This window comes from Hypanus sabinus, chromosome 13, assembly GCF_030144855.1.
Source record: "Hypanus sabinus isolate sHypSab1 chromosome 13, sHypSab1.hap1, whole genome shotgun sequence".
In the NCBI taxonomy this organism is placed as follows: domain Eukaryota; kingdom Metazoa; phylum Chordata; class Chondrichthyes; order Myliobatiformes; family Dasyatidae; genus Hypanus; species Hypanus sabinus.
Genome location: NC_082718.1, coordinates 59,326,771 through 59,354,228, shown reverse-complemented (window position 1 = coordinate 59,354,228; position 27,458 = coordinate 59,326,771). Strand labels below are relative to the sequence as shown.

At 48.0% G+C, this 27,458-nt stretch overlaps 1 protein-coding gene across 2 annotated transcripts in view; it reads left to right on the top strand.

Annotated features, from left to right (window-relative positions):
- LOC132403900 (uncharacterized) overlaps positions 1-27,458 on the top strand; it is a 217,606-nt gene that overhangs the window by 16,459 nt on the left and 173,689 nt on the right. Inside the window, exon 3 of one of the 2 annotated variants that reach the window (XM_059987708.1) lies at positions 10,343-10,527. The exons of the other annotated variant lie outside the window; for it this stretch is intronic. Coding sequence (XP_059843691.1) covers positions 10,343-10,527 — 185 coding nt within the window. The remainder of the gene's footprint in view (positions 1-10,342; positions 10,528-27,458) is intronic. 2 annotated transcript variants of the gene reach the window in all.

Sequence of the window (27,458 nt, the reverse complement as noted above, 5' to 3'; positions counted from 1 at the left end):
GAGCGTGGCTGGGTGATCTGTGCGATGGACGCCCCGCTCACCTTTTTGGCGTTCCACAGCAAGTCCGCCCGGGCTGCCACCTTCCGGGGGTCACTGAAATCCGCGTCGGACAGCAGCAGGCGTATGTCCTCGGGCAGCTGCTCCAGGAATGCCTGCTCAAACATGAGGCCTGTGTGTCCCTCGGCCAGAGACAACATCTCGTTCATTAAAGCCGATGAAGGTCTGTCGCCCAAGCCATCCAGGTGCAGTAAACGGGCAGCCCGCTCGCGCCGTGAGAGTCCGAAAGTCCTAAGGAGCAGGGCTTTGAATTCCGTGTACTTGCCGTCTGCCGGGGGCGACTGTACGAACTCCGCGACCTGGGCAGCTGTGTCCTGGTCGAGGGAGCCCACCACGTAGTAGTAGCGGGTGTCTTCTGAGGTGATCCGGCGAACGTGGAATTGGGCTTCTGCTTGCTGGAACCATAGGTCCGGGCGCTGTGTCCAGAAACCCGGCAGTTTCAACGAAACCGCATGAACAGAGGCGGCGTCGGTCATTTCTGGTCCAAAAATCGTTTGGACCGTCGGGGTCACCAATTGTAGCGGTGTGCTACAAACAGCGCTAAAATTACGACACGGAGTCGGTAACTGCAGTCGAAGGAAAAACTTTATTCGAAAACTTCAGCCTCACTTTTAAGCCTCTGTCAACCGGCCCCCCATGGCGAAGAGGCTCCAAAGCTCTGTGCTCGCAAACCCCCGTAGGCTATCTAATTGTGAGTCGGTTCGCATACGCTAGGAAATGAGCCGCCACAGTATTATAGTGTCCACACAGAAGTTGATGTGGCCAGTGATGCAATCAATAAGTCCACTCATGTCCTCCCTATAAGGTTCACAAAGCACATTCCTGTCGGTAACTTCCTGGTAGATCCTGTCCCTCCAGTAACTTCCCCACTACTGATGTCAGACTAACCAGCCTGTAGTTCCTTGGCTTGTCCTTGCTACCCTTCTTAAACAACGGAACATTAGCCATCTTCCAGAATTTGGGAATGTCACCAGTGGCTAATGATGAAGCGCATGAAGCAATTATTGTCACATGTCTCCTGGTACAGGTGATAATAATTAACCAATACAGTCATGATACGGGACACCACTACCTTCCCAGGAAACTTCCCTCCTATACAGTACTATAGAAATACCTTCACCCCATGGACTGCTGAAAATCATGAAGGAGGCTCACCACCACCTTCTCAGGGGCATTTAGTGATGGGTGGTAGATGCCTTGTTTAACAGTGAACGTAGCAAATGAGTAAGTACAAAATCTAACCTCTCTGCTCTCCTACTGGTTAGGGTAACTTGTAATAACTCAAACCACTCTTTAACTTTGAAATATTTAACTAAAGCCCTTGGAATTTAGACCAGGATTTGGGGTACAGTTGCCCTCCAACAAAACCCTACAGAAATGCTCTAAAGATGCCAGATATGGCCTGTATTGATGGGTTGAGGATTCATGTCTAAGTGGCTTTGATTTCATTTTTACTTAATTATTTTCTTTAGTTCTGCAGCATAGAAATTGTTCTTGGGTGGTTTGCTGGGAGTTTTTATTTAAGTGTATCCCTAAGGCTTGGAGCAGATGTTCATTTTATAAGGCCCTTGAATGAAATACCAGTTTGGAATTAATAGTTGATATTTAAGAGCAGTGATTTAAAACTGAAACATCTGAATAATTTATGCCAAAATATGAATATGTTTCTCCACTGGGATTCTACATTTGCTTGAACAACTTTACAACAACAAAAAATTGAGTTGAAATAGTTGTGTTTCTCTGGGACTGTTAAAAAGTCACGTCTGTCACTCTTGCTTTTTTAAGCCATTGCCCTGATGGGCTTTCGGGTTGCGTGTAGGTTCCAGAATGTACACAACACTTGAAAATACTCAGCATTTCCCCCCATTGTCTTATATCCTGTTTTTCCTTCAGATAAACCTTTTGAAAGATGTTGGTTGTTCGTCAAGGAATGTTTTCACTCAGCAAAGTGCTGAGGCTTTGTGTTTTCTCCCTTCTGCTCCCCAGGAATGAAGCTGTTGCTGTAAACTATCTCGCCTTGATCTGTCCAGTAGAAACAAAGTCCATCTGCTCTCAGCACAACAAAAAACAACAGGACTGAATTTCTATCTGTTTGGCTTCCCTGCGGGGAACATCCACTGCCCAGCCCATGTCTGAAGAGCTCGCAAACTTTTTTAGTGTGAGCTGAAGTAGTTACTCTGCAAAAATAAGAGAACAATTTTTTTTTAGTGTGGCTTTGTGCTAAGGTAGCAAAACTCTATGGGAAGTTCAGATCAATAGCTCCCATGATCTGGGTACAGTGAAAGTCTTAAAATGTCTAAAATGATGTCAATGGTGTGTGTGGATGAATTGCATTAGACAGGAGATTGGTAGGGGAAGTGATGCTGAAACAGTGCCTTGAAAATGTATTCAGCCCTCACATTTTATTGTCTAATTTTCTAAATTTAAAATATATTGAAGTAGGATTTTTTGAGCTAATCTACAAAACATTGCGCTCCACGCCAAATCAAAAGAAAAATTCCAAAACCTATCAACAAATTTACAAAAACTTAAAAACCAGAAGTATTCATCCCTTTTGTAATTACTACATTAACTTTCCTCAGTTGTAATATACAGTATTACCTTACTGACTCACCCAATTTGTTGATGTAGAAAATTGGAGGATCACCTGTTTTCAATAAATTCATAAGAGTAAACACCCCTTCTCTCCATAAGGTCCAACAGACTAAACCAAAATGAAGACAAAAGAGCATTCAAGACAAGTCAAAGAAATAGAGAAGCATAAATTTAGGGAAGGCTACAAGACCATCTCAAAAGCTCTGAACATAATGAGCGCAGTCCATCATGAAAAGGTGGGAAAAATTGGAAACCACAGCCACACTGCCTCGGTCAGGTTGCCTCTCTAACTTAGTCTTTGGAGAAGGGTTGCACTGGCAAGAGAAGCTGCTGTGATGCCAACAGTCACTTTGAAGTCATTGGCTGTAGTTGGAGATGATGTTCATGGCTCCACAATATCTTAAGGCCTTGCACAAAAGTTGTTTTTGGAAATGTGGCAAGGAAGAAGCTCTGGATAAAAAAAAACATATCCATGCTTGTAAAGACTTTGGAAGGTATCACTTAGAAGATACCGTATATATGTGGAAGTACTCTAGGTCTTATGGTTGGATGAGACTGAAGTGCAACTTTTTAGCCTCAACACTAAGTGGTATGTGTGGCCTATATCTATTTCTGTGCATTGGCCAGGTGAACCATTCCTACAGTAAAGTATGATGGAGGTAGCATCATACTATGGGAATGCTTTTCACCAGCAGGGACTGGAAATCTGGTCAGGATTGATGGGAAGATGAATGCTGCTAAATACAGAGAAATCTTGGATAAAAACCTACTAGCCTCTGCCAGAAAGCTTAAACTAGAGAGGAAGATTGTCTTTTAGCAGGACAACGATCCAAAGCACATAGTCAGAGCAACCACGCAGTGGCCTCAAATGAAGAAAATTGATGTCTTTGAGTGGCCCAGTCGGAGTCCTGACCTTAACCTGATCGAACATCCCTGGCAAGACATCAAGATTGCTCTCCACTGCCGCTTGCCAACTAACATGGCACGGCTTGACAATTTTACAAGGAATGAGCAAATCTTGCTCCATCACATTGTACAAAGAAAGTAGAGAGAGTTGTCCAAAAGGACTACTGGCTATATAGAGATGTGGTTCAACAAATTATTGAGCCAAGAGGCTGAATACTTTAGAGACTGCTAACATTTAAGTTTGAATTTTTAATTTTTCATGCTTTGTAATTTTCCCTGTTTTTTGGGCTTTACTCTGGGAAAAAAAAGGAACAAATAAAAAATCTCAGTTAATTTGATCAAAATCCATGGCTGTAATACTCATTCATGTGAATAGAGGATTGAACACTTCCAGAAGGCACTGTATACACCTAGTGAAAGCTCACTGGAGGTTGGATCATGATATTTGTGGGGTGTTCTCAATACTAGCTGTAAAATTGGGATTCAGTTCCTGTTGCTGTCTGCAAGGAGTTTCTACTTTCACCCCGTGACTGCACGAGGTTTGTCTTGGGTTTGTCAGTTTCCTCCCACAATCAGGTTAGGGTTAGTGAGTTATAGGCATGCTATGTTGGTGCCCAACATAATCCTCTCTGTTTTTGTTTGATGCAAATGATGCATTTCACTGTATGTACATGTGACAAATAAAGCTAATCTAATCTTTTATCCTCTCTATCACGCTATCAGTGCAGTACACACCAAGGCAATTTACTGGCAGTGAAATGCATTTCTGGTTACTGGTTCATTCATGGAAATACAATACTGTCTTACATCAGCAATTCTGAGTGGTTAACTTGGCTTTTAATGGTGACATGGGCTGAGACAGAGGAATTTTGATCATGTTTGAATAATGGTGTGGGGTTCTCATTCCACATTCTCTGGGACCTCCCTCCTCAGCCTCAGGAAAAAGCACCCATTGGGAAAATTAACAAAGGAAAGAGCATATTAATGATTTTTGCTTTAAAGGGCTACCTTCAGCATCTTGACACGGTGGAAAATGATCTGATTGAAGATTAAGAGGAAAAAGTACACAGAAGTTATGAATGAAAGAAAGGATATGGCAGTAACTTGTTAAATATTGGCTTATAACAAAAATAATCTTGGTGTATAGGAGAATAGGGTAGATCTGATAGAGGTATACAAAGTTACAGCGGATGCTGGGGTCTCTGCAGTCAAGCAATCTCTCTGTCTCTCCCACTCCCTCTCCCTCTCCTAAAGATCTTGGAATACAAAATGACACGGCAGATCATTGGCTGCTCTCCCCTTTTGCTGTGAAATGGGTGACATCTCTCTGTTAGTGAGCAAGAGCAAGCCTGTGGCACATTGAACTGTCAGTTAAACAATAGTTTTTGTTGACTACAGATCAGGGTCTCTCTTTGTGGGTGGCGGGTGCTGATGCTTTCTGCTGAAATGAAGGGGGGAGGTTAATACTTTGCTGGTGTGTGTGGGAGAGGGGGCTTTGGGGTTCTAACATTTTTCTGCCGTTCATTCTTTTGAGGTTCTCTTCTATTTTTCATGGATGTCTGTGAAGAGTAAGAGTTTCAGGCCAGATACTGTATACATTCTCTGATATTAAAATGGGACCATTTGAATTATAAGGAGCATAGATAGGGTAAATGTAAGCAGGCTTTCTCCACTGAGGTTGGGTAAGACTAGAACTAGAGTAAAGGGTGAAAGATGAAATATTTAAGGGGAACATGAGGGGGAACTTTTTCACTCAAAAGATGGTTGGAGTGTGGAATGAGCTGCCAGTGGAAGTGATGGATGTGAGTTTGATTTCAGCATTTAAGAGCTTTTGATGGAAACATGGATGGGAACGATATGGAGGACAATGGACTTGGTGTAGGTCAATGGCTCGAGATAGATTAGTTTGGCTCAGACTGTATGGGCTGAAGGGCATGTTACCGTGCTGTAGTGCTCTATGACTTTGTGACACTACTTCATCAGGAAAGATAGACTGCAGCATTCAGCATAGTATGGAAGAGTCTGTGGAATGAATCCTGAGCTGTTTACTCAACTGGAAGTGCTGTCACAGAGGAAGAAGGGTGTAATCGACTGGACATGTTCATGTTTGGAACTCTGTGCGTATTAGTAGTCTCTTTCCCGGAACTCAAACTAAGTGATAGTTCGTGCCTTATTTGACCTGCCAGTCACTATCTTATAACTTGTCCAACTACATTTCAAATCCTCTTTTTACTTACCAATTTATTTGGGATTTTTGTCCCCATCAGTCTAATTAAGGGGAGATTAATTTCCTCTTACCCCTCCCCTTTCCAGTTCTGAAGCACCCCCTTCCACCCCCCCCCCCCCAGGAGTAGCATTGCTGGTGTTACAGGCTGGCTATCCTACAGTTAGTGACTCACTTCCTGACACCCCAAAGTCTTGCCACCATCTACCAGGCATGTCAGGAATAGTGGGAATATTTCCCACTTGCCAAGATGATTGCTACTCAAACAATACACACCAACACTATCCTCACTAATCCATTTGGTTGACAGCCCCCTTTCTCCCATCTATTTATTCTCCCTGGGTAGCCTCAGTAGGGGTAGTCTGTCTGGGTAGCCTCCAACCTGATGGCATGAACATTGATTTCTCTAACTTCTGGTATTTTCTCCCCCTCCCCCTTCTATCTTTCTCCATTCCCCATTCTGGTGCCCCTCCTCCTTCCCTTTCTCCCATGGTCTACTCTCCTCTCCTAATCAGATTCCTTCTTCTTCAGCTCTTTACCATTGGCAATTATCACCAAGCTTCCAACTTCATCCCCCTTCTCCCGCCCACCTACCTTCCCACTCAAGTTATCACCTGCCTGTTCGTACTCCTCCCCCCACCTTCCCATTCTGGCTTCTTTCCCTTTCCTTTCCAGTCCTGATGAAGGATCTCGGCCCGAAACGTTGACTGTTTATTCCTCTCCATAGATGATGCCTGACCCTCTGAGTTCCTCCAGCATTTTCTTTGTCGCTCTGGATTTATATAACCATATGACCATATAACAATTATAGCATGGAAACAGGCCATCTCGGCCCTTCTAGTCCGTGCTGAATGCTTACTCTCACCTAGTCCCACCTACCTGCACTCAGCCCATAACCCTCCATTCAGTTCCTTTCCATATTCCTATCTAATTTTTTTTTAAATGACAAAATCGAACCTGCCTCTACCACTTCTACTGGAAGCTCGTTCCACACAGCTACCACTCTCTGAGTAAAGAAGTTCCCCCGTGTGTTACCCCTAAACTTTTGCCCCTTAACTCTCAACTCATGTTCTCTTGTTTGAATTTCCCCTACTGTCAATGGAAAAAGCCCATCCACGTCAACTCTATCTATCCCCCTCATAATTTTAAATACCTCAACCTTCTACGCTTCAAAGAATAAAGACCTAACTTGTTCAACCTTTCTCTGTAACTTAGGTGCTGAAACCCAGGTAACATTCTAATAAATCTCCTCTGTACTCTCTCTATTTTGTTGACATCTTTCCTATAATTCGGTGACCAGAACTGTACATTATACTCCAAATTTGGCCTCACCAATGTCTTGTACAATTTTAACATTACATCCCAACTTCTAAACTCAATACTCTGATTTATAAAGGCCAGCATACCAAAAGCTTTCTTCACCACCCTATCCACATGAGATTCCACCTTCAGGGAACTATGCACCATTATTCCTAGATCACTCTGTTCTACAGCATTTCTCAATGCCCTACCATTTACCATGTATGTCCTATTTTGATTAGTCCTATGGAAATGTAGCACCTCACACTTATCAGCATTAAACTCCATCTGCCATCTTTCAGCCCACTCTTCTAACTGGCCTAAATCTCTCTGCAAGCTTTGAAAACCTACTTAATTATCAAATACGCCACCTATTTTAGTATCATCTGCATACTTACTAATCCAATTTACCACCCCATCATCCAGATCATTAATGTGTATGGTAAACAACATTGGACCCAGTACAGATCCCTGAGGCATACCACTAGTCACCAGCCTCCAACCTGACAAATAGTTATCTACCACTACTCTCTGGCATCTCCCATCTAGCCACTGTTGAATCCATTTTACTACTTCAATATTAATACCTAACGATTGAACCTTCCTGACTAACCTTCCGTACAGAACCTTGTCAAAGGCCTTACTGAAGTCCATAGAGACAACATCCACTGCTTTACCCTCGTCAACTTTCCTCATAACCTCTTCAAAAAATTCAATAAGATTTGTCAACATGACCTTCCACGCACAAATCCATGTTGACTGTTCTTAATCAGACCCTGTCTATCCAGATAATTATATATACCATCTCTAAGAATACTTTCCATTAATTTACCCAGCACTGATGTCAAATTTACAGGCTGATTATTGCTAGGTTTACTCTTAGAACCCTTTTTAAACAATGGAACCACATGGGCAATACGCTAATCCTCCAACACCACCTCCGTCTCTAATGACATTTGAAATATTTTTGTCAGAGCCCCTGCTATTTCTACACTAACTTCCCTCAATGTCCTAGGGAATATGCTGTCAGGATCTGGAGATTTATCCACATTTATATTCTTTAAAAGTGCCAGTACTTTCTCTTCTTTAATCATCATAGTTTCCATAACTACCCTACTTATTTCCCTTACCTTAAACAATTCAATATCTTTCTCCTTAGTGAATACCAAAGAAAATAAATTGTTCAATATCTCCCCATCTCTTTTGGCTCCGCACATAGCTGTCCACTCTGATTCTCTAAGGGACCAATTTTATCCCTCACTATCCTTTTGCTATTAATATAACTGTAGAAACTCTTTGGATTTATTTTGACTTTACTTGCCAAAGCAACCTCATATCTTCTTTTAGCTTTTCTAATTTCTTTCTTAAGATTCTTTTTACATTGTTTATATTCCTCGAGCACCTCAATTACTCCATGCTGCCTATATTTATTGTAGATCTCCCTCTTTTTCCGATCCAAGTTTCCAATATACCTTGAAAACCATGGCGCTCTCTCTCTCTCTCTCTCTCCAGTAATCTCTTGTGTTTATTCTCTCTCACACTTTTGCATGGTAGCTGCAGCTGCATAATCCATCTAACAAATGCACTAGTTACTCACCAAGTTACTTCAACAACACACTCCAAATCCACAACCTCTATTTCCTCAAAGGATCAGGACAGCAGGTACAAGGAAACAAATGTACCATGTACCAGACAGTCAGTATATGAGTTGCACATTAGTTCTGCCGTAGAGAATTCAGATGACAGCTGTATTCTGGCTGCAGATTCAGGTTGAAGCTGAAGATGTGTTTTTCATTCTCCCTCGTTGTATGTCATTGACTTCTTGCAGGACTTTCGGGGGAGCAAGGAGAACAAATTTTTAGGTTGGCAGTGGTGCACAGTGAGAGGGAAAAGATTTAAAGGGGGCCTGAGGGCCAGGTTCTTCATATAGAGAGTGTTGAGTACATGGAAGGAGGTGACAAAAGGAGAAAATCTGCAGATCCTGGAAAATCTGGGTCTTGGCCTGAAATGTCGTCTGTTTACTCTTTTCCATAGAAACTGTCTGGCCTGCTGAGTTCATCTAGCATTTTGTGTGTGTTACCAGAGGAAGTGGTAGAGGCAGGTACAATTGCAATGCTTAAAAGGAATTCAGACAGGTATTTGGAAATATCACCAGTGCTGTCATTGGAAATAATTACACGAGGCCCTGCTTGAAGAAGGAAACTTGTCATTGAAGACCCTCTAGGCCACGCCATCTGCTCGTAGGTACCATCAAACAGGAGGTACGGAAGGCTGAAGCCCCACATCACCTAGGTCAAGAATGGCTATTTCCCTTCAACCATTCATTTCTTGAAGCAACCTGCACAGCTATAATTACTATCTCAGTATAGCAACACAATGACCATATTACACTACAATGAACTTTCTTTTTGTTCTTTGTGCTTAATTTATGTTTTTCTTGTGAATATTATATATCTGATGCTATGTGCGTGTGATATTACTGCAAGTAAGTTTTTCATTGCACCTGTGCATAGATGCATTTGTGCATGTGACTATAAACTTGACTTTGAGTTGAGGAATGCAGGCAAGTGGATTAGTGCAGATAGACATCATGATGAGTTGGACCGAAAAGCCTGTTTCCGTGCTGTGAAAGCTATGATCATCAGTGCAGGTTACCCTCAAAGTCACATACCATCCTGATTTCTAAATAACTGATTCATTCCTTCACTGTCACTGGGTTAAAATCATGGATCTTCCTTCCAAAGGGCTAGTTGGGATTACTTTTCATGATGATCATGCAAGAGGTCAGAAATTCTGGGAGGGTTGTAAGAGGGTGGAGGAGATTGCTGAGGGTAGGGGAAGGGCAAAGCTATAGAGGAAATTGAAAGCAGGCTGAAACTTTTAAAATCAAGGCACTTCTAGAAAAGGGATAAATGAGACTTCCATACCTGTATCCAGGACAATGTAAAGCTACCCCCTAGACCAGAATCAGGATCACGATCAACTTTATTCACCATATACATTTTAATTTGCTAGGAATTTGCTGTGATGAGTTGGTAGGATGCTGCATGCAACAACTAAAAACGTTGAACAATTATAAAGAATACACAGTTATACAATAGTAAAGTTAGAGGTTAAAGTACAGATGTGGAATAAAATGTATATAAATACATAAATACCAGCATGTATTGAGGAGCTTTTAGACAGCTCCTCAATAATTATGACAGCTGCTTGCTCAATCTTCTGAATTTATCTCAAGGTCTGTTTTTTTTTGTTGTCCAGAATGACAATTCAAGCAATTTGAAACGGATTCAAGAATTAGAAGAAGAAATTGTTGCTGCTCGCAACATGTACAACAAAGAGATCCAAAGCCTACATGATCAGCTGGATCAGAACTGCAAAGAAAGAATGCAGATTGAAATCAACAATCTCCAAAATTCGCAACTGATAGCTGAATTCAGGGAAAGGTTAATGGCTCTCTTTAACCTGTGCAGGCTCTAGCATGCAAATAAGTCATAAAGTAATCATCAAAATAGGCAATTATGCTTTACCACTTTCTTTTTTAAACAGTGACTGGGTGAGTTTGGAATCAGGATTTGAAGTGCTTGTATATTTCTCACTCCCTTTAAGCTCACCAGGATCATTGGAACATTTACTATGCCACTGTGCAACATGTAGCAAAAAAATACCTAAAAATAACCATACAATGATCTGGAAGATTTGTGTCTACACTTCAAAAGTCCTGAGAGTTGCCAGATTTATCTATGGACTAGAGGCAGGCTTGACTTATGAAGGTTCAAAACCCTAAATTTAAATTGGGTGCTTTTGTTTCTCATCCGAAGAGTTTGCAACAGTTGTTAATGTTGACCAAGAACTTCTATCTCTATGATGGCCTATATTTTCATAAAATACAGAAATTAATATGGATGGTTTATTCCTGGCAATGGTATATTTGATAAATCTAGGTCAATACAACTAAATTTAGCAACTTTTTTTTGTAAACCTCTTCTTGCTTAAATAAGTAGCAGTTTCCTTGACTGGCTGACATTACTTCTGATGTTTATCCTCACTAAAAGGATCTGATTACTGCTAGTCACTTTGCCTATGTGCCAAGCCAAATTTTCACTTCCTACACAAGAGCGAAATGGCAATGAGCCATATAATAGTCATTATTTCCTTGGAAGAGATGAGAGTAAAATACAAGTTTGTTTATTTTTAGTTTTCATCTCGAGATACAGCACAGTAACAGGCCCTTCCGCAATACTATTGCTTTTTCTGCTCTGGAGCACCACAGTGCTGTATCAGAAAGATCAGGAGAACCAGTTTCCCAGCTTGAACCTGGCCTTAGGTACTGTCAGGGAAGACTTTGCATGTTCGCTCTTTGTGTGACTATGCCCTATGTTCTGGTATCTACCCTCATCATCCCAAAAACTTGTGGGTCAGTTGGTTTGATGGAGGAGGTGCTATGCTGAGTGGTAGTATCTGGAGAGTCAATGCAAATGTTGGAAGAATAAGACTGTTGGTGTACAGAGGGCAGCACGTTCATGGTTCCCTGAAAATGATGACATAGCTGGTTAGCTACTTGCTTTCATAGGAAGAACAAATAAGTTGGGCTTTTCTCTTTGTGGTGAAGGAGGATAAGAGGCAACTTGATAGAGGTGTACAAGATGATGAGAGTCATAGATCAAGTGGAAAGCCAGAGGCTTTTTCCCCAGGGCTAATGTGAGAGGGGGTAATTTTAAGGTGATTGGAGGAAAGTATGGGGAGATGTCAGAGGTAGGTTTCTTACAGAGAGCGGTGAGTTGCTTCGCTTGCCCTGCCAGGGGTAGTGGTAGAGTCAGATACATTAGGGACATTTATAAAAATCTCAGATATGCACGTGTATGATAGAAAAATGGAGAGCAATGTAGGAAGTAAGAGTGAGATTGATCTTAGAGCAGGTTATAAGGTTGGCACAACATCATGGGCTGAAGTGCCTGTACTGTTCTATTATTCAGAGTTAAAGTTAAGACATCATGTAACTGTACAAGATAATGATTAGTCCTAGTAAAGGGTCTCAGCCCCAACCGTCGAACGAGTAGTCATTTCCATAGATGCTGCCTGAACTGCTGAGTTCCTCCAGAATTTTGTATGCGTTGCTCTGGATCTCCAGCCTCTGTAGAATCTCTTGGGTTAATCATTATGCAACACTTGGAATACTGTGCTCAGTTCTTCTGTCCACGCTAGAACAAGGGTGTTTAAGGAGTGTAGCAGAGATTCACCAGGATGTTGCTTGGAGTGCAAGGCTTTAGGTACAAGAAGAGGTTGGATAGGTTGGGACTGCTCTCACCAGAATGCAAGAGGCAGATGGCTAATCTTATAAATGTTTTTTTTAAATTATGAGGTCCACGGTCATTGGCTCCTCCAAGAGTAGGGAATTCTAAAACTAAAAGAAGTTCGAGAAATCAATGTTCATGCCGATGTGTCAGTCCGTGGCCTCCTCTATTGCTGTGATGAGGCCACACTCGGGCTGGAGGAGCAACACCTTAAATTCTGTCTGAATAGCCTCCAACCTGATGGCATGTATGTCAATTTCTTGAACTTCTGGGAATTGTGCCCCTCCTTCGCCATTTCCCCATTCCCATTTCCCTCTCTCGCATTATTTCCTTGCCTGCCCATCATCTCCCTCTAGTGTTTCACCCCCTGTCCTTTCTTCCATGCTCTTCTACCCCCTTCTATCCAATTTCCCCTTCTCCAGCCCTTTAACTCTTTCACCAATCAATTTCCCAGCTCTTTACTTCACCCCTCTCTCCTCCTGGTTTCTCCTATCACCTACCACCTTTTTCTTCTTCCTCCCCTTCCCACCCCCCCACTCTAACTTCCCATCTACTTTGCCAGTCCTGCTGAAGGATCTTGGCACAACATGTTGATTGTTTACTCTCTTCTATAGATACTGCCTGACCTGCTGAGTTCCTCCAGCACTTTGTGTGTGTTACTTGGATTTCCAGCATCTGCAGATTTTCTTGTGTTTGTGTATCTATTAACATTACCTGGATTCTGTAGAGAACCCAGGTTGAAAAACTAATTATAATGCTACTCTTTAAAAAGGGGGGAGTCAGTAATCTTTCAGTAGGTAAACCTTCCATCTGTCAATGGGAAATGCTGGCATCTTGCATTAAGTGGGTGCCATGATAATGTAGCTGTTAGCATGACGCTATCACAGCTCAGAAAGTCGGAGTTCGGACTTCCATACTGGCATTCTGTGTAAGGAAGTTTGTACTTTTTGTGTGCAAGTGGATTTCCTCGGGGAGCTTGCTTTCCTCCCACAGTCCAAAGACACACCATTTAGCAGGATAATTGGTGATTGTAAATTCTCCTGTGATTCTGAGTCTGAGACTCTGAGGCTTCCATCGGTCAGAGTTGACCATGGAGGTTGCGTCCTAGCTGTCTAGATATGGCAAGCCTGGGCAGTACAGTATGGAGAGCAAGCTGTTGCCCAAGTACTAAGTTCCTTGCAACTGATGAACCCAAAGGAATGTTTGAGACTCTTACAGTTTGGTGCCAGCTGCTTCGCAGGAGTTTCCAGTCAGCGTTGAACTCCTCATTGACTGCCTTAGGGACTCCAGCTCCGGATTTTTCCCTCGGGATTTACTCCTGAAGCCTTCTCCATGAGTGCGTGTAGCTGCAAGTCAGCGGAGATTTGAAATCAGAGTTTTCCTTCTCCTAGAAGAGCTGCCAGCCACAGCTAACGAGCCCAGGCTGCCTGAAGGGATGGGTTTGAAGAAGTGAGTGACCTGCCTTTGCCCCTTCTCCTGTCAATAGAAACAGTTCCAATGGCCTTAGTAGCTAAGTCACACATGAAGGTGAGGAGCTAGACTTGGTTGTCAGAGGCTGTTTGAGGTACAAGCCATTGGGAACAATAAATAGATAGTGGGAACTTGTCCCCATTATCATCTCCAGCTATAACAACCTTAAGGAACCTATGATCAAACTGGAGTTAAATAGGTGGGTTCCTAGGCCGTATGGGTCGTTGGGCCAGAAGGGTCTGTTCTGTGCTGTATCTCTAAATAAAAAAAAAATAATGAGCAGAATTTTTGAACATAGTAAGGTAATTGAGTGCAGAATACAAGGTTTTATGAACTGGAATTGTGTTTGACAGATTTGTAACAGAGAGGATGAAGGGGAACCAGTCAATGAAGAGTATTTGGATTTCCAGAAGACAATCTGGGGCGAGTTGATATGAGTGTGGGGACAATAAAGAAAACTGGGTTAAGTGGAGTGGTGTGTCATTCAGGGAAAAGGCCACGGCTCCAATATCCATTCCCTGGGATCAATGAACACTGGCTGGCAGAAAGGCAGCAGGCTGTTTGTCAGTCTTTGCTTATATGCAGTCTTTTATTGGTTCTATTGTATTTCTTTGTTCTACTGTGAATGCCTTCAAGAATATGAATCTCTGGGAAGTGTATGGTGACAGATATGTACATTGTCTTCTGGTCAAGATGGTGCCTGTGTACAGTGCTCCTTCAGTCGACATCTTCTGGATGGATCATGAAACCAGATATTTCACTTTTTTATGTCTTTTACATTTGTCATTGGTCTTGAATGTGATTCTGGAACGGTCGGAGCCTGTGCTTTGCAGTTTAGAGATCATTTGGGTGATTCAGTGCTCTGCAGTTTCTGAAAGGATTCTGGGGGGCAGAGACAACGTGTGTGAATTTTGTGCTGAGCAGGCTGTGGAACAGGGTGCGAGCTGATGTTTGACTCTATTTGGCCAATTAAAGCAACAAGGGAAGTTGAAATGTCGAGCCAAATGCAGAAGATGAGCTCCAGCTACCCACTTTTGATCACTGGTGGGATCGCTCTGCTACGGAGAGGGGGGACTGCCTTTTGATCGCTGGTGGGATCGCTCTGTTACCGGAGAGGGGAGACTACCTTTTGATCGCTGCTGGGATCACTCTGTTACCAGAGAGGGGAGACTGTCTTTTGATCACTGGTGGGATCGCTCTGTTACCGGAGAGGGGAGACTGCCTTTTGATCGCTGGTGGGATCGCTCTGTTACCGGAGAGGGGAGACAGTCTTTTGATCACTGGTGGGATCGCTCTGTTACCGGAGAGGGGAGACTACCTTTTGATCGCTGGTGGGATCACTCTGTTACCAGAGAGGGGAGACTGTCTTTTGATCATTGGTGGGATCGCTCTGTTACTGGAGAGGGGAGACCACCTTTTGATTACTGGTGAGATTGCTCTGCTGCTGGAGAGGGGAGACTGCCTTTTGATCGCTGGTGGGATCGCTCTGTTACCGGAGAGGGGAGACTGCCTTTTGATCACTGGTGGGATCGCTCTGTTACCGGAGAGGGGAGACTGCCTTTTGATCGCTGGTGGGATCACTCTGTTACCGGAGAGGGGAGACTGCCTTTTGATCTCTGCTAGGATCGCTCTGTTACTGGAGAGGAGAGACTGCCTTTTGATCGCTGGTGGGATCGCTCTGTTACTGGAGAGGAGAGACTGTCTTTTGATCGCTGGTGAGATCGCTCTGCTGTCAGAGAGGGGAGACTGCCTTTTGATCGCTGGTGAGATCGCTGTGCTGTCAGAGAGGGGAGACTGCCTTTTGATCACTGGTGGGATTGCTCTGTTACCGGAGAGGGGAGACTGCCTTTTGATCGCTGGTGGGATCGCTCTGTTACCGGAGAGGGGAGACTGTCTTTTGATCACTGGTGGGATCGCTCTGTTACCGGAGAGGAGAGACTGTCTTTTGATCGCTGGTGGGATCACTCTGTTACCGGAGAGGGGAGACTGCCTTTTGATCTCTGGTAGGATCGCTCTGTTACCGGAGAGGGGAGACTGCCTTTTGATCACTGGTGAGATTGCTCTGCTGCTGGAGAGGGGAGACTGCCTTTTGATCGCTGGTGGGATCGCTCTGTTACTGGAGAGGGGAGACTGCCTTTTGATCACTGGTGGGATCGCTCTGCTGCCAGAGAGGGGAGACTGCCTTTTGATCACTGGTGGGATCGCTCTGTTACCGGAGAGGGGAGACTGCCTTTTGATCGCTGGTGGGATCACTCTGTTACCGGAGAGGGGAGACTGCCTTTTGATCTCTGCTAGGATCGCTCTGTTACTGGAGAGGAGAGACTGCCTTTTGATCGCTGGTGAGATCGCTCTGCTGTCAGAGAGGGGAGACTGCCTTTTGATCACTGGTGGGATTGCTCTGTTACTGGAGAGGGGAGACTGCCTTTTGATCGCTGGTGGGATCGCTCTGTTACCGGAGAGGGGAGACTGCCTTTTGATCGCTGGTGGGATCGCTCTGTTACCGGAGAGGGGAGACTGTCTTTTGATCACTGGTGGGATCGCTCTGTTACTGGAGAGGGGAGACTGCCTTTTGATCGCTGGTGGGATCACTCTGTTACTGGAGAGGGGAGACCACCTTTTGATTACTGGTGAGATTGCTCTGCTGCTGGAGAGGGGAGACTGCCTTTTGATCGCTGGTGGGATCGCTCTGTTACCGGAGAGGGGAGACTGCCTTTTGATCACTGGTGGGATCGCTCTGTTACCGGAGAGGGGAGACTGCCTTTTGATCGCTGGTGGGATCACTCTGTTAGCGGAGAGGGGAGACTGCCTTTTGATCTCTGCTAGGATCGCTCTGTTACTGGAGAGGAGCGACTGCCTTTTGATCGCTGGTGGGATCGCTCTGTTACTGGAGAGGAGAGACTGTCTTTTGATCGCTGGTGAGATCGCTCTGCTGTCAGAGAGGGGAGACTGCCTTTTGATCGCTGGTGAGATCGCTCTGCTGTCAGAGAGGGGAGACTGCCTTTTGATCACTGGTGGGATTGCTCTGTTACCGGAGAGGGGAGACTGCCTTTTGATCGCTGGTGGGATCGCTCTGTTACCGGAGAGGGGAGACTGCCTTTTGATCGCTGGTGGGATCGCTCTGTTACCGGAGAGGGGAGACTGTCTTTTGATCACTGGTGATCGCTCTGTTACCGGAGAGGGGAGACTGCCTTTTGATCGCTGGTGGGATCGCTCTGTTACCGGAGAGGGGAGACTGTCTTTTGATCACTGGTGGGATCGCTCTGTTACCGGAGAGGGGAGACTGCCTTTTGATCGCTGGTGGGATCACTCTGTTACTGGAGAGGGGAGACCACCTTTTGATTACTGGTGAGATTGCTCTGCTGCTGGAGAGGGGAGACTGCCTTTTGATCGCTGGTGGGATCGCTCTGTTACCGGAGAGGGGAGACTGCCTTTTGATCACTGGTGGGATCGCTCTGTTACCGGAGAGGGGAGACTGCCTTTTGATCACTGGTGGGATCGCTCTGTTACCGGAGAGGGGAGACTGTCTTTTGATCACTGGTGGGATCGCTCTGTTACTGGAGAGGGGAGACTGCCTTTTGATCGCTGGTGGGATCACTCTGTTACTGGAGAGGGGAGACCACCTTTTGATTACTGGTGAGATTGCTCTGCTGCTGGAGAGGGGAGACTGCCTTTTGATCGCTGGTGGGATCGCTCTGTTACCGGAGAGGGGAGACTGCCTTTTGATCACTGGTGGGATCGCTCTGTTACCGGAGAGGGGAGACTGCCTTTTGATCGCTGGTGGGATCACTCTGTTACCGGAGAGGGGAGACTGCCTTTTGATCTCTGCTAGGATCGCTCTGTTACTGGAGAGGAGAGACTGCCTTTTGATCGCTGGTGGGATCGCTCTGTTACTGGAGAGGAGAGACTGTCTTTTGATCGCTGGTGAGATCGCTCTGCTGTCAGAGAGGGGAGACTGCCTTTTGATCGCTGGTGAGATCGCTCTGCTGTCAGAGAGGGGAGACTGCCTTTTGATCACTGGTGGGATCGCTCTGTTACCGGAGAGGGGAGACTGCCTTTTGATCGCTGGTGGGATCGCTCTGTTACCGGAGAGGGGAGACTGCCTTTTGATCACTGGTGGGATCGCTCTGTTACCGGAGAGGGGAGACTGCCTTTTGATCGCTGGTGGGATCGCTCTGTTACCGGAGAGGGGAGACTGCCTTTTGATCGCTGGTGGGATCGCTCTGTTACTGGAGAGGGGAGACTGCCTTTTGATCGCTGGTGGGATCGCTCTGTTACCGGAGAGGGGAGACTGTCTTTTGATCACTGGTGATCGCTCTGTTACCGGAGAGGGGAGACTGCCTTTTGATCGCTGGTGGGATCGCTCTGTTACAGGAGAGGGGAGACTGTCATTTGATCACTGGTGGGATCGCTCTGTTACCGGAGAGGGGAGACTGCCTTTTGATCGCTGGTGGGATCACTCTGTTACTGGAGAGGGGAGACCACCTTTTGATTACTGGTGAGATTGCTCTGCTGCTGGAGAGGGGAGACTGCCTTTTGATCGCTGGTGGGATCGCTCTGTTACCGGAGAGGGGAGACTGCCTTTTGATCACTGGTGGGATCGCTCTGTTACCGGAGAGGGGAGACTGCCTTTTGATCACTGGTGGGATCGCTCTGTTACCGGAGAGGGGAGACTGCCTTTTGATCGCTGGTGGGATCACTCTGTTACCGGAGAGGGGAGACTGCCTTTTGATCGCTGGTGGGATCGCTCTGTTACTGGAGAGGAGAGACTGTCTTTTGATCGCTGGTGAGATCGCTCTGCTGTCAGAGAGGGGAGACTGCCTTTTAATCACTGGTGGGATCGCTCTGTTACTGGAGAGGAGAGACTGTCTTTTGATCGCTGGTGGGATCACTCTGTTACCGGAGAGGGGAGACTGCCTTTTGATCTCTGGTAGGATCACTCTGTTACCGGACAGGGGAGACTGCCTTTTGATCACTGGTGAGATTGCTCTGCTGCTGGAGAGGGGAGACTGCCTTTTGATCGCTGGTGGGATCGCTCTGTTACTGGAGAGGGGAGACTGCCTTTTGATCACTGGTGGGATCGCTCTGCTGCCAGAGAGGGGAGACTGCCTTTTGATCACTGGTGGGATTGCTCTGTTACTGGAGAGGGAAGACCACCTTTTGATCACTGGTGGGATCGCTCTGCTGCTGGAGAGGGGAGACTGCCTTTTGATCACTGGTGGGATCGCTCTGTTACCGGAGAGGGGAGACTGCCTTTTGATCGCTGGTGGGATCACTCTGTTACCGGAGAGGGGAGACTGCCTTTTGATCTCTGCTAGGATCGCTCTGTTACTGGAGAGGAGAGACTGCCTTTTGATCGCTGGTGGGATCACTCTGTTACTGGAGAGGAGAGACTGTCTTTTGATCGCTGGTGAGATCGCTCTGCTGTCAGAGAGGGGAGACTGCCTTTTGATCACTGGTGGGATTGCTCTGTTACCGGAGAGGGGAGACTGCCTTTTGATCGCTGGTGGGATCACTCTGTTACTGGAGAGGAGAGACTGCCTTTTGATCGCTGGTGGGATCGCTCTGTTACTGGAGAGGAGACTGTCTTTTGATCGCTGGTGAGATCGCTCTGCTGTCAGAGAGGGGAGACTGCCTTTTGATCACTGGTGAGATTGCTCTGTTACTGGAGAGGGGAGACTGCCTTTTGATCACTGGTGGGATCGCTCTGCTGCCAGAGAGGGGAGACTGCCTTTTGATCACTTGTGAGATTGCTCTGCTGCCAGAAAGGGGAGACTGCCTTTTGATCGCTGGTGGGATCGCTCTGTTACTGGAGAGGAGAGACTGTCTTTTGATCGCTGGTGAGATCGCTCTGCTGTCAGAGAGGGGAGACTGCCTTTTGATCGCTGGTGAGATCGCTCTGCTGTCAGAGAGGGGAGACTGCCTTTTGATCACTGGTGGGATTGCTCTGTTACCGGAGAGGGGAGACTGCCTTTTGATCGCTGGTGGGATCGCTCTGTTAACGGAGAGGGGAGACTGTCTTTTGATCACTGGTGGGATCGCTCTGTTACCGGAGAGGGGAGACTGCCTTTTGATCGCTGGTGGGATCGCTCTGTTACCGGAGAGGGGAGACTGTCTTTTGATCACTGGTGATCGCTCTGTTACCGGAGAGGGGAGACTGCCTTTTGATCGCTGGTGGGATCGCTCTGTTACCGGAGAGGGGAGACTGTCTTTTGATCACTGGTGGGATCGCTCTGTTACCGGAGAGGGGAGACTGCCTTTTGATCGCTGGTGGGATCGCTCTGTTACCGGAGAGGGGAGACTGTCTTTTGATCACTGGTGATCGCTCTTTTACCGGAGAGGGGAGACTGCCTTTTGATCGCTGGAGGGATCGCTCTGTTACCGGAGAGGGGAGACTGTCTTTTGATCACCGGTGGGATCGCTCTGTTACCGGAGAGGGGAGACTGCCTTTTGATCGCTGGTGGGATCACTCTGTTACTGGAGAGGGGAGACCACCTTTTGATTACTGGTGAGATTGCTCTGCTGCTGGAGAGGGGAGACTGCCTTTTGATCGCTGGTGGGATCGCTCTGTTACCGGAGAGGGGAGACTGCCTTTTGATCACTGGTGGGATCGCTCTGTTACCGGAGAGGGGAGACTGCCTTTTGATCGCTGGTGGGATCACTCTGTTACCGGAGAGGGGAGACTGCCTTTTGATCTCTGCTAGGATCGCTCTGTTACTGGAGAGGAGAGACTGCCTTTTGATCGCTGGTGGGATCGCTCTGTTACTGGAGAGGAGAGACTGTCTTTTGATCGCTGGTGAGATCGCTCTGCTGTCAGAGAGGGGAGACTGCCTTTTGATCACTGGTGGGATCGCTCTGTTACTGGAGAGGAGAGACTGTCTTTTGATCGCTGGTGGGATCACTCTGTTACCGGAGAGGGGAGACTGCCTTTTGATCTCTGGTAGGATCACTCTGTTACCGGAGAGGGGAGACTGCCTTTTGATCACTGGTGAGATTGCTCTGCTGCTGGAGAGGGGAGACTGCCTTTTGATCGCTGGTGGGATCGCTCTGTTACCGGAGAGGGGAGACTGCCTTTTGATCACTGGTGTGATCGCTCTGTTACCGGAGAGGGGAGACTGCCTTTTGATCGCTGGTGGGATCACTCTGTTAGCGGAGAGGGGAGACTGCCTTTTGATCTCTGCTAGGATCGCTCTGTTACTGGAGAGGAGAGACTGCCTTTTGATCGCTGGTGGGATCGCTCTGTTACTGGAGAGGAGAGACTGTCTTTTGATCGCTGGTGAGATCGCTCTGCTGTCAGAGAGGGGAGACTGCCTTTTGATCGCTGGTGAGATCGCTCTGCTGTCAGAGAGGGGAGACTGCCTTTTGATCACTGGTGGGATTGCTCTGTTACCGGAGAGGGGAGACTGCCTTTTGATCGCTGGTGGGATCGCTCTGTTACCGGAGAGGGGAGACTGCCTTTTGATCGCTGGTGGGATCGCTCTGTTACCGGAGAGGGGAGACTGTCTTTTGATCACTGGTGATCGCTCTGTTACCGGAGAGGGGAGACTGCCTTTTGATCGCTGGTGGGATCGCTCTGTTACCGGAGAGGGGAGACTGTCTTTTGATCACTGGTGGGATCGCTCTGTTACCGGAGAGGGGAGACTGCCTTTTGATCGCTGGTGGGATCACTCTGTTACTGGAGAGGGGAGACCACCTTTTGATTACTGGTGAGATTGCTCTGCTGCTGGAGAGGGGAGACTGCCTTTTGATCGCTGGTGGGATCGCTCTGTTACCGGAGAGGGGAGACTGCCTTTTGATCACTGGTGGGATCGCTCTGTTACCGGAGAGGGGAGACTGCCTTTTGATCACTGGTGGGATCGCTCTGTTACCGGAGAGGGGAGACTGCCTTTTGATCGCTGGTGGGATCGCTCTGTTACCGGAGAGGGGAGACTGCCTTTTGATCACTGGTGGGATCGCTCTGTTACCGGAGAGGGGAGACTGCCTTTTGATCACTGGTGGGATCGCTCTGTTACCGGAGAGGGGAGACTGCCTTTTGATCGCTGGTGGGATCGCTCTGTTACTGGAGAGGAGAGACTGTCTTTTGATCGCTGGTGAGATCACTCTGCTGTCAGAGAGGGGAGACTGCCTTTTGATCACTGGTGGGATCGCTCTGTTACTGGAGAGGAGAGACTGTCTTTTGATCGCTGGTGGGATCACTCTGTTACCGGAGAGGGGAGACTGCCTTTTGATCTCTGGTAGGATTACTCTGTTACCGGAGAGGGGAGACTGCCTTTTGATCACTGGTGGGATTGCTCTGCTGCTGGAGAGGGGAGACTGCCTTTTGATCGCTGGTGGGATTGCTCTGTTACTGGAGAGGGGAGACTGCCTTTTGATCACTGGTGGGATCGCTCTGCTGCCAGAGAGGGGAGACTGCCTTTTGATCACTGGTGTGATTGCTCTGTTACTGGAGAGGGAAGACCACCTTTTGAACACTGGTGGGATCGCTCTGCTGCTGGAGAGCGGAGACTGCCTTTTGATCACTGGTGGGATCGCTCTGTTACCGGAGAGGGGAGACTGCCTTTTGATCGCTGGTGGGATCACTCTGTTACCGGGGAGGGGAGACTGCCTTTTGATCTCTGCTAGGATCGCTCTGTTACTGGAGAGGAGAGACTGCCTTTTGATCGCTGATGGGATCACTCTGTTACTGTAGAGGAGAGACTGTCTTTTGATCGCTGGTGAGATCGCTCTGCTGTCAGAGAGGGGAGACTGCCTTTTGATCACTGGTGGGATTGCTCTGTTACCGGAGAGGGGAGACTGCCTTTTGATCGCTGGTGGGATCACTCTGTTACTGGAGAGGAGAGACTGCCTTTTGATCGCTGGTGGGATCGCTCTGTTACTGGAGAGGAGAGACTGTCTTTTGATCGCTGGTGAGATCGCTCTGCTGTCAGAGAGGGGAGACTGCCTTTTGATCGCTGGTGGGATCGCTCTGTTACTGGAGAGGGGAGACTGCGTTTTGATCACTGGTGGGATCGCTCTGCTGCCAGAGAGGGGAGACTGCCTTTTGATCACTGGTGAGATTGCTCTGCTGCCAGAAAGGGGAGACTGCCTTTTGATCGCTGGTGGGATCGCTCTACTGGAGAGGGGAGACTGCCTTTTGATCACTGGTGGGATCGCTCTACTGCCAGAGAGGGGAGACTGCCTTTTGATCACTGGTGGCATTGCTCTGTTACTGGAGAGGGGAGACCACCTTTTGATCACTGGTGGGATCGCTCTGCTGCTGGAGAGGGGAGACTGCCTTTTGATCACTGGTGGGATCGCTCTGTTACCGGAGAGGGGAGACTGCCTTTTGATTGCTGGTGGGATTGCTCTGTTACCGGAGAGGGGAGACTGCCTTTTGATCGCTGGTGGGATCACTCTGTTACCGGAGAGGGGAGACTGCCTTTTGATCTCTGCTAGGATCGCTCTGTTACTGGAGAGGAGAGACTGCCTTTTGATCGCTGGTGGGATCACTCTGTTACTGGAGAGGAGAGACTGTCTTTTGATCGCTGGTGAGATCGCTCTGCTGTCAGAGAGGGGAGACTGCCTTTTGATCACTGGTGGGATTGCTCTGTTACCGGAGAGGGGAGACTGCCTTTTGATCGCTGGTGGGATCACTCTGTTACTGGAGAGGAGAGACTGCCTTTTGATCGCTGGTGGGATCGCTCTGTTACTGGAGAGGAGAGACTGTCTTTTGATCGCTGGTGAGATCGCTCTGCTGTCAGAGAGGGGAGACTGCCTTTTGATCACTGGTGAGATTGCTCTGCTGCTGGAGAGGGGAGACTGCCTTTTGATCGCTGGTGGGATCGCTCTGTTACTGGAGAGGGGAGACTGCCTTTTGATCACTGGTGGGATCGCTCTGCTGCCAGAGAGGGGAGACTGCCTTTTGATCACTGGTGGGATTGCTCTGTTACTGGAGAGGGGAGACCACCTTTTGATCACTGGTGGGATCGCTCTGCTGCTGGAGAGGGGAGACTGCCTTTTGATCACTGGTGGGATCGCTCTGTTACCGGAGAGGGGAGACTGCCTTTTGATCGCTGGTGGGATCACTCTGTTACCGGAGAGGGGAGACTGCCTTTTGATCTCTGCTAGGATCGCTCTGTTACTGGAGAGGAGAGACTGCCTTTTGATCGCTGGTGGGATCACTCTGTTACTGGAGAGGAGAGACTGTCTTTTGATCGCTGGTGAGATCGCTCTGCTGTCAGAGAGGGGAGACTGCCTTTTGATCACTGGTGGGATTGCTCTGTTACCGGAGAGGGGAGACTGCCTTTTGATCGCTGGTGGGATCACTCTGTTACTGGAGAGGAGAGACTGCCTTTTGATCGCTGGTGGGATCGCTCTGTTACTGGAGAGGAGAGACTGTCTTTTGATCGCTGGTGAGATCGCTCTGCTGTCAGAGAGGGGAGACTGCCTTTTGATCACTGGTGAGATTGCTCTGCTGCTGGAGAGGGGAGACTGCCTTTTGATCGCTGGTGGGATCGCTCTGTTACTGGAGAGGGGAGACTGCCTTTTGATCACTGGTGGGATCGCTCTGCTGCCAGAGAGGGGAGACTGCCTTTTGATCACTGGTGAAATTGCTCTGCTGCCAGAAAGGGGAGACTGCCTTTTGATCGCTGGTGGGATTGCTCTGCTACGGAGAGGGGAGACTGCCTTTTGATCGCTGGTGGGATCGCTCTGCTACGGAGAGGGGGGACTGCCTTTTGATCGCTGGTGGGATCGCTCTGTTACCGGAGAGGGGAGACTACCTTTTGATCGCTGCTGGGATCACTCTGTTACCAGAGAGGGGAGACTGTCTTTTGATCACTGGTGGGATCGCTCTGTTACCGGAGAGGGGAGACTGCCTTTTGATCGCTGGTGGGATCGCTCTGTTACCTGAGAGGGGAGACAGTCTTTTGATCACTGGTGGGATCGCTCTGTTACCGGAGAGGGGAGACTACCTTTTGATCGCTGGTGGGATCACTCTGTTACCAGAGAGGGGAGACTGTCTTTTGATCATTGGTGGGATCGCTCTGTTACTGGAGAGGGGAGACCACCTTTTGATTACTGGTGAGATTGCTCTGCTGCTGGAGAGGGGAGACTGCCTTTTGATCGCTGGTGGGATCGCTCTGTTACCGGAGAGGGGAGACTGCCTTTTGATCACTGGTGGGATCGCTCTGTTACCGGAGAGGGGAGACTGCCTTTTGATCGCTGGTGGGATCACTCTGTTACCGGAGAGGGGAGACTGCCTTTTGATCTCTGCTAAGATCGCTCTGTTACTGGAGAGGAGAGACTGCCTTTTGATCGCTGGTGGGATGGCTCTGTTACCGGAGAGGGGAGACTGTCTTTTGATCACTGGTGATCGCTCTGTTACCGGAGAGGGGAGACTGCCTTTTGATCGCTGGTGGGATGGCTCTGTTACCGGAGAGGGGAGACTGTCTTTTGATCACTGGTGGGATCGCTCTGTTACCGGAGAGGGGAGACTGCCTTTTGATCGCTGGTGGGATCGCTCTGTTACCGGAGAGGGGAGACTGTCTTTTGATCACTGGTGATCGCTCTGTTACCGGAGAGGGGAGACTGCCTTTTGATCGCTGGTGGGATCGCTCTGTTACCGGAGAGGGGAGACTGTCTTTTGATCACTGGTGGGATCGCTCTGTTACCGGAGAGGGGAGACTGCCTTTTGATCGCTGGTGGGATCACTCTGTTACTGGAGAGGGGAGACCACCTTTTGATTACTGGTGAGATTGCTCTGCTGCTGGAGAGGGGAGACTGCCTTTTGATCGCTGGTGGGATCGCTCTGTTACCGGAGAGGGGAGACTGCCTTTTGATCACTGGTGGGATCGCTCTGTTACCGGAGAGGGGAGACTGCCTTTTGATCGCTGGTGGGATCACTCTGTTACCGGAGAGGGGAGACTGCCTTTTGATCTCTGCTAGGATCGCTCTGTTACTGGAGAGGAGAGACTGCCTTTTGATCGCTGGTGGGATCGCTCTGTTACTGGAGAGGAGAGACTGTCTTTTGATCGCTGGTGAGATCGCTCTGCTGTCAGAGAGGGGAGACTGCCTTTTGATCACTGGTGGGATCGCTCTGTTACTGGAGAGGAGAGACTGTCTTTTGATCGCTGGTGGGATCACTCTGTTACCGGAGAGGGGAGACTGCCTTTTGATCTCTGGTAGGATCACTCTGTTACCGGAGAGGGGAGACTGCCTTTTGATCACTGGTGAGATTGCTCGGCTGCTGGAGAGGGGAGACTGCCTTTTGATCGCTGGTGGGATCGCTCTGTTACTGGAGAGGGGAGACTGCCTTTTGATCACTGGTGGGATCGCTCTGCTGCCAGAGAGGGGAGACTGCCTTTTGATCACTGGTGGGATTGCTCTGTTACTGGAGAGGGAAGACCACCTTTTGATCACTGGTGGGATCGCTCTGCTGCTGGAGAGGGGAGACTGCCTTTTGATCACTGGTGGGATCGCTCTGTTACCGGAGAGGGGAGACTGCCTTTTGATCGCTGGTGGGATCACTCTGTTACCGGAGAGGGGAGACTGCCTTTTGATCTCTGCTAGGATCGCTCTGTTACTGGAGAGGAGAGACTGCCTTTTGATCGCTGGTGAGATCGCTCTGCTGTCAGAGAGGGGAGACTGCCTTTTGATCACTGGTGGGATTGCTCTGTTACCGGAGAGGGGAGACTGCCTTTTGATCGCTGGTGGGATCGCTCTGTTACCGGAGAGGGGAGACTGTCTTTTGATCACTGGTGGGATCGCTCTGTTACCGGAGAGGGGAGACTGCCTTTTGATCGCTGGTGGGATCGCTCTGTTACCGGAGAGGGGAGACTGCCTTTTGATCGCTGGTGGGATCGCTCTGTTACTGGAGAGGAGAGACTGTCTTTTGATCGCTGGTGAGATCGCTCTGCTGTCAGAGAGGGGAGACTGCCTTTTGATCACTGGTGATCGCTCTGTTACCGGAGAGGGGAGACTGCCTTTTGATCGCTGGTGGGATCGCTCTGTTACCGGAGAGGGGAGACTGTCTTTTGATCACTGGTGGGATCGCTCTGTTACTGGAGAGGGGAGACTGCCTTTTGATCGCTGGTGGGATCACTCTGTTACTGGAGAGGGGAGACCACCTTTTGATTACTGGTGAGATTGCTCTGCTGCTGGAGAGGGGAGACTGCCTTTTGATCGCTGGTGGGATCGCTCTGTTACCGGAGAGGGGAGACTGCCTTTTGATCACTGGTGGGATCGCTCTGTTACCGGAGAGGGGAGACTGCCTTTTGATCGCTGGTGGGATCACTCTGTTACCGGAGAGGGGAGACTGCCTTTTGATCTCTGCTAGGATCGCTCTGTTACTGGAGAGGAGAGACTGCCTTTTGATCGCTGGTGGGATCGCTCTGTTACTGGAGAGGAGAGACTGTCTTTTGATCGCTGGTGAGATCGCTCTGCTGTCAGAGAGGGGAGACTGCCTTTTGATCGCTGGTGAGATCGCTCTGCTGTCAGAGAGGGGAGACTGCCTTTTGATCACTGGTGGGATTGCTCTGTTACCGGAGAGGGGAGACTGCCTTTTGATCGCTGGTGGGATCGCTCTGTTACCGGAGAGGGGAGACTGCCTTTTGATCGCTGGTGGGATCGGTCTGTTA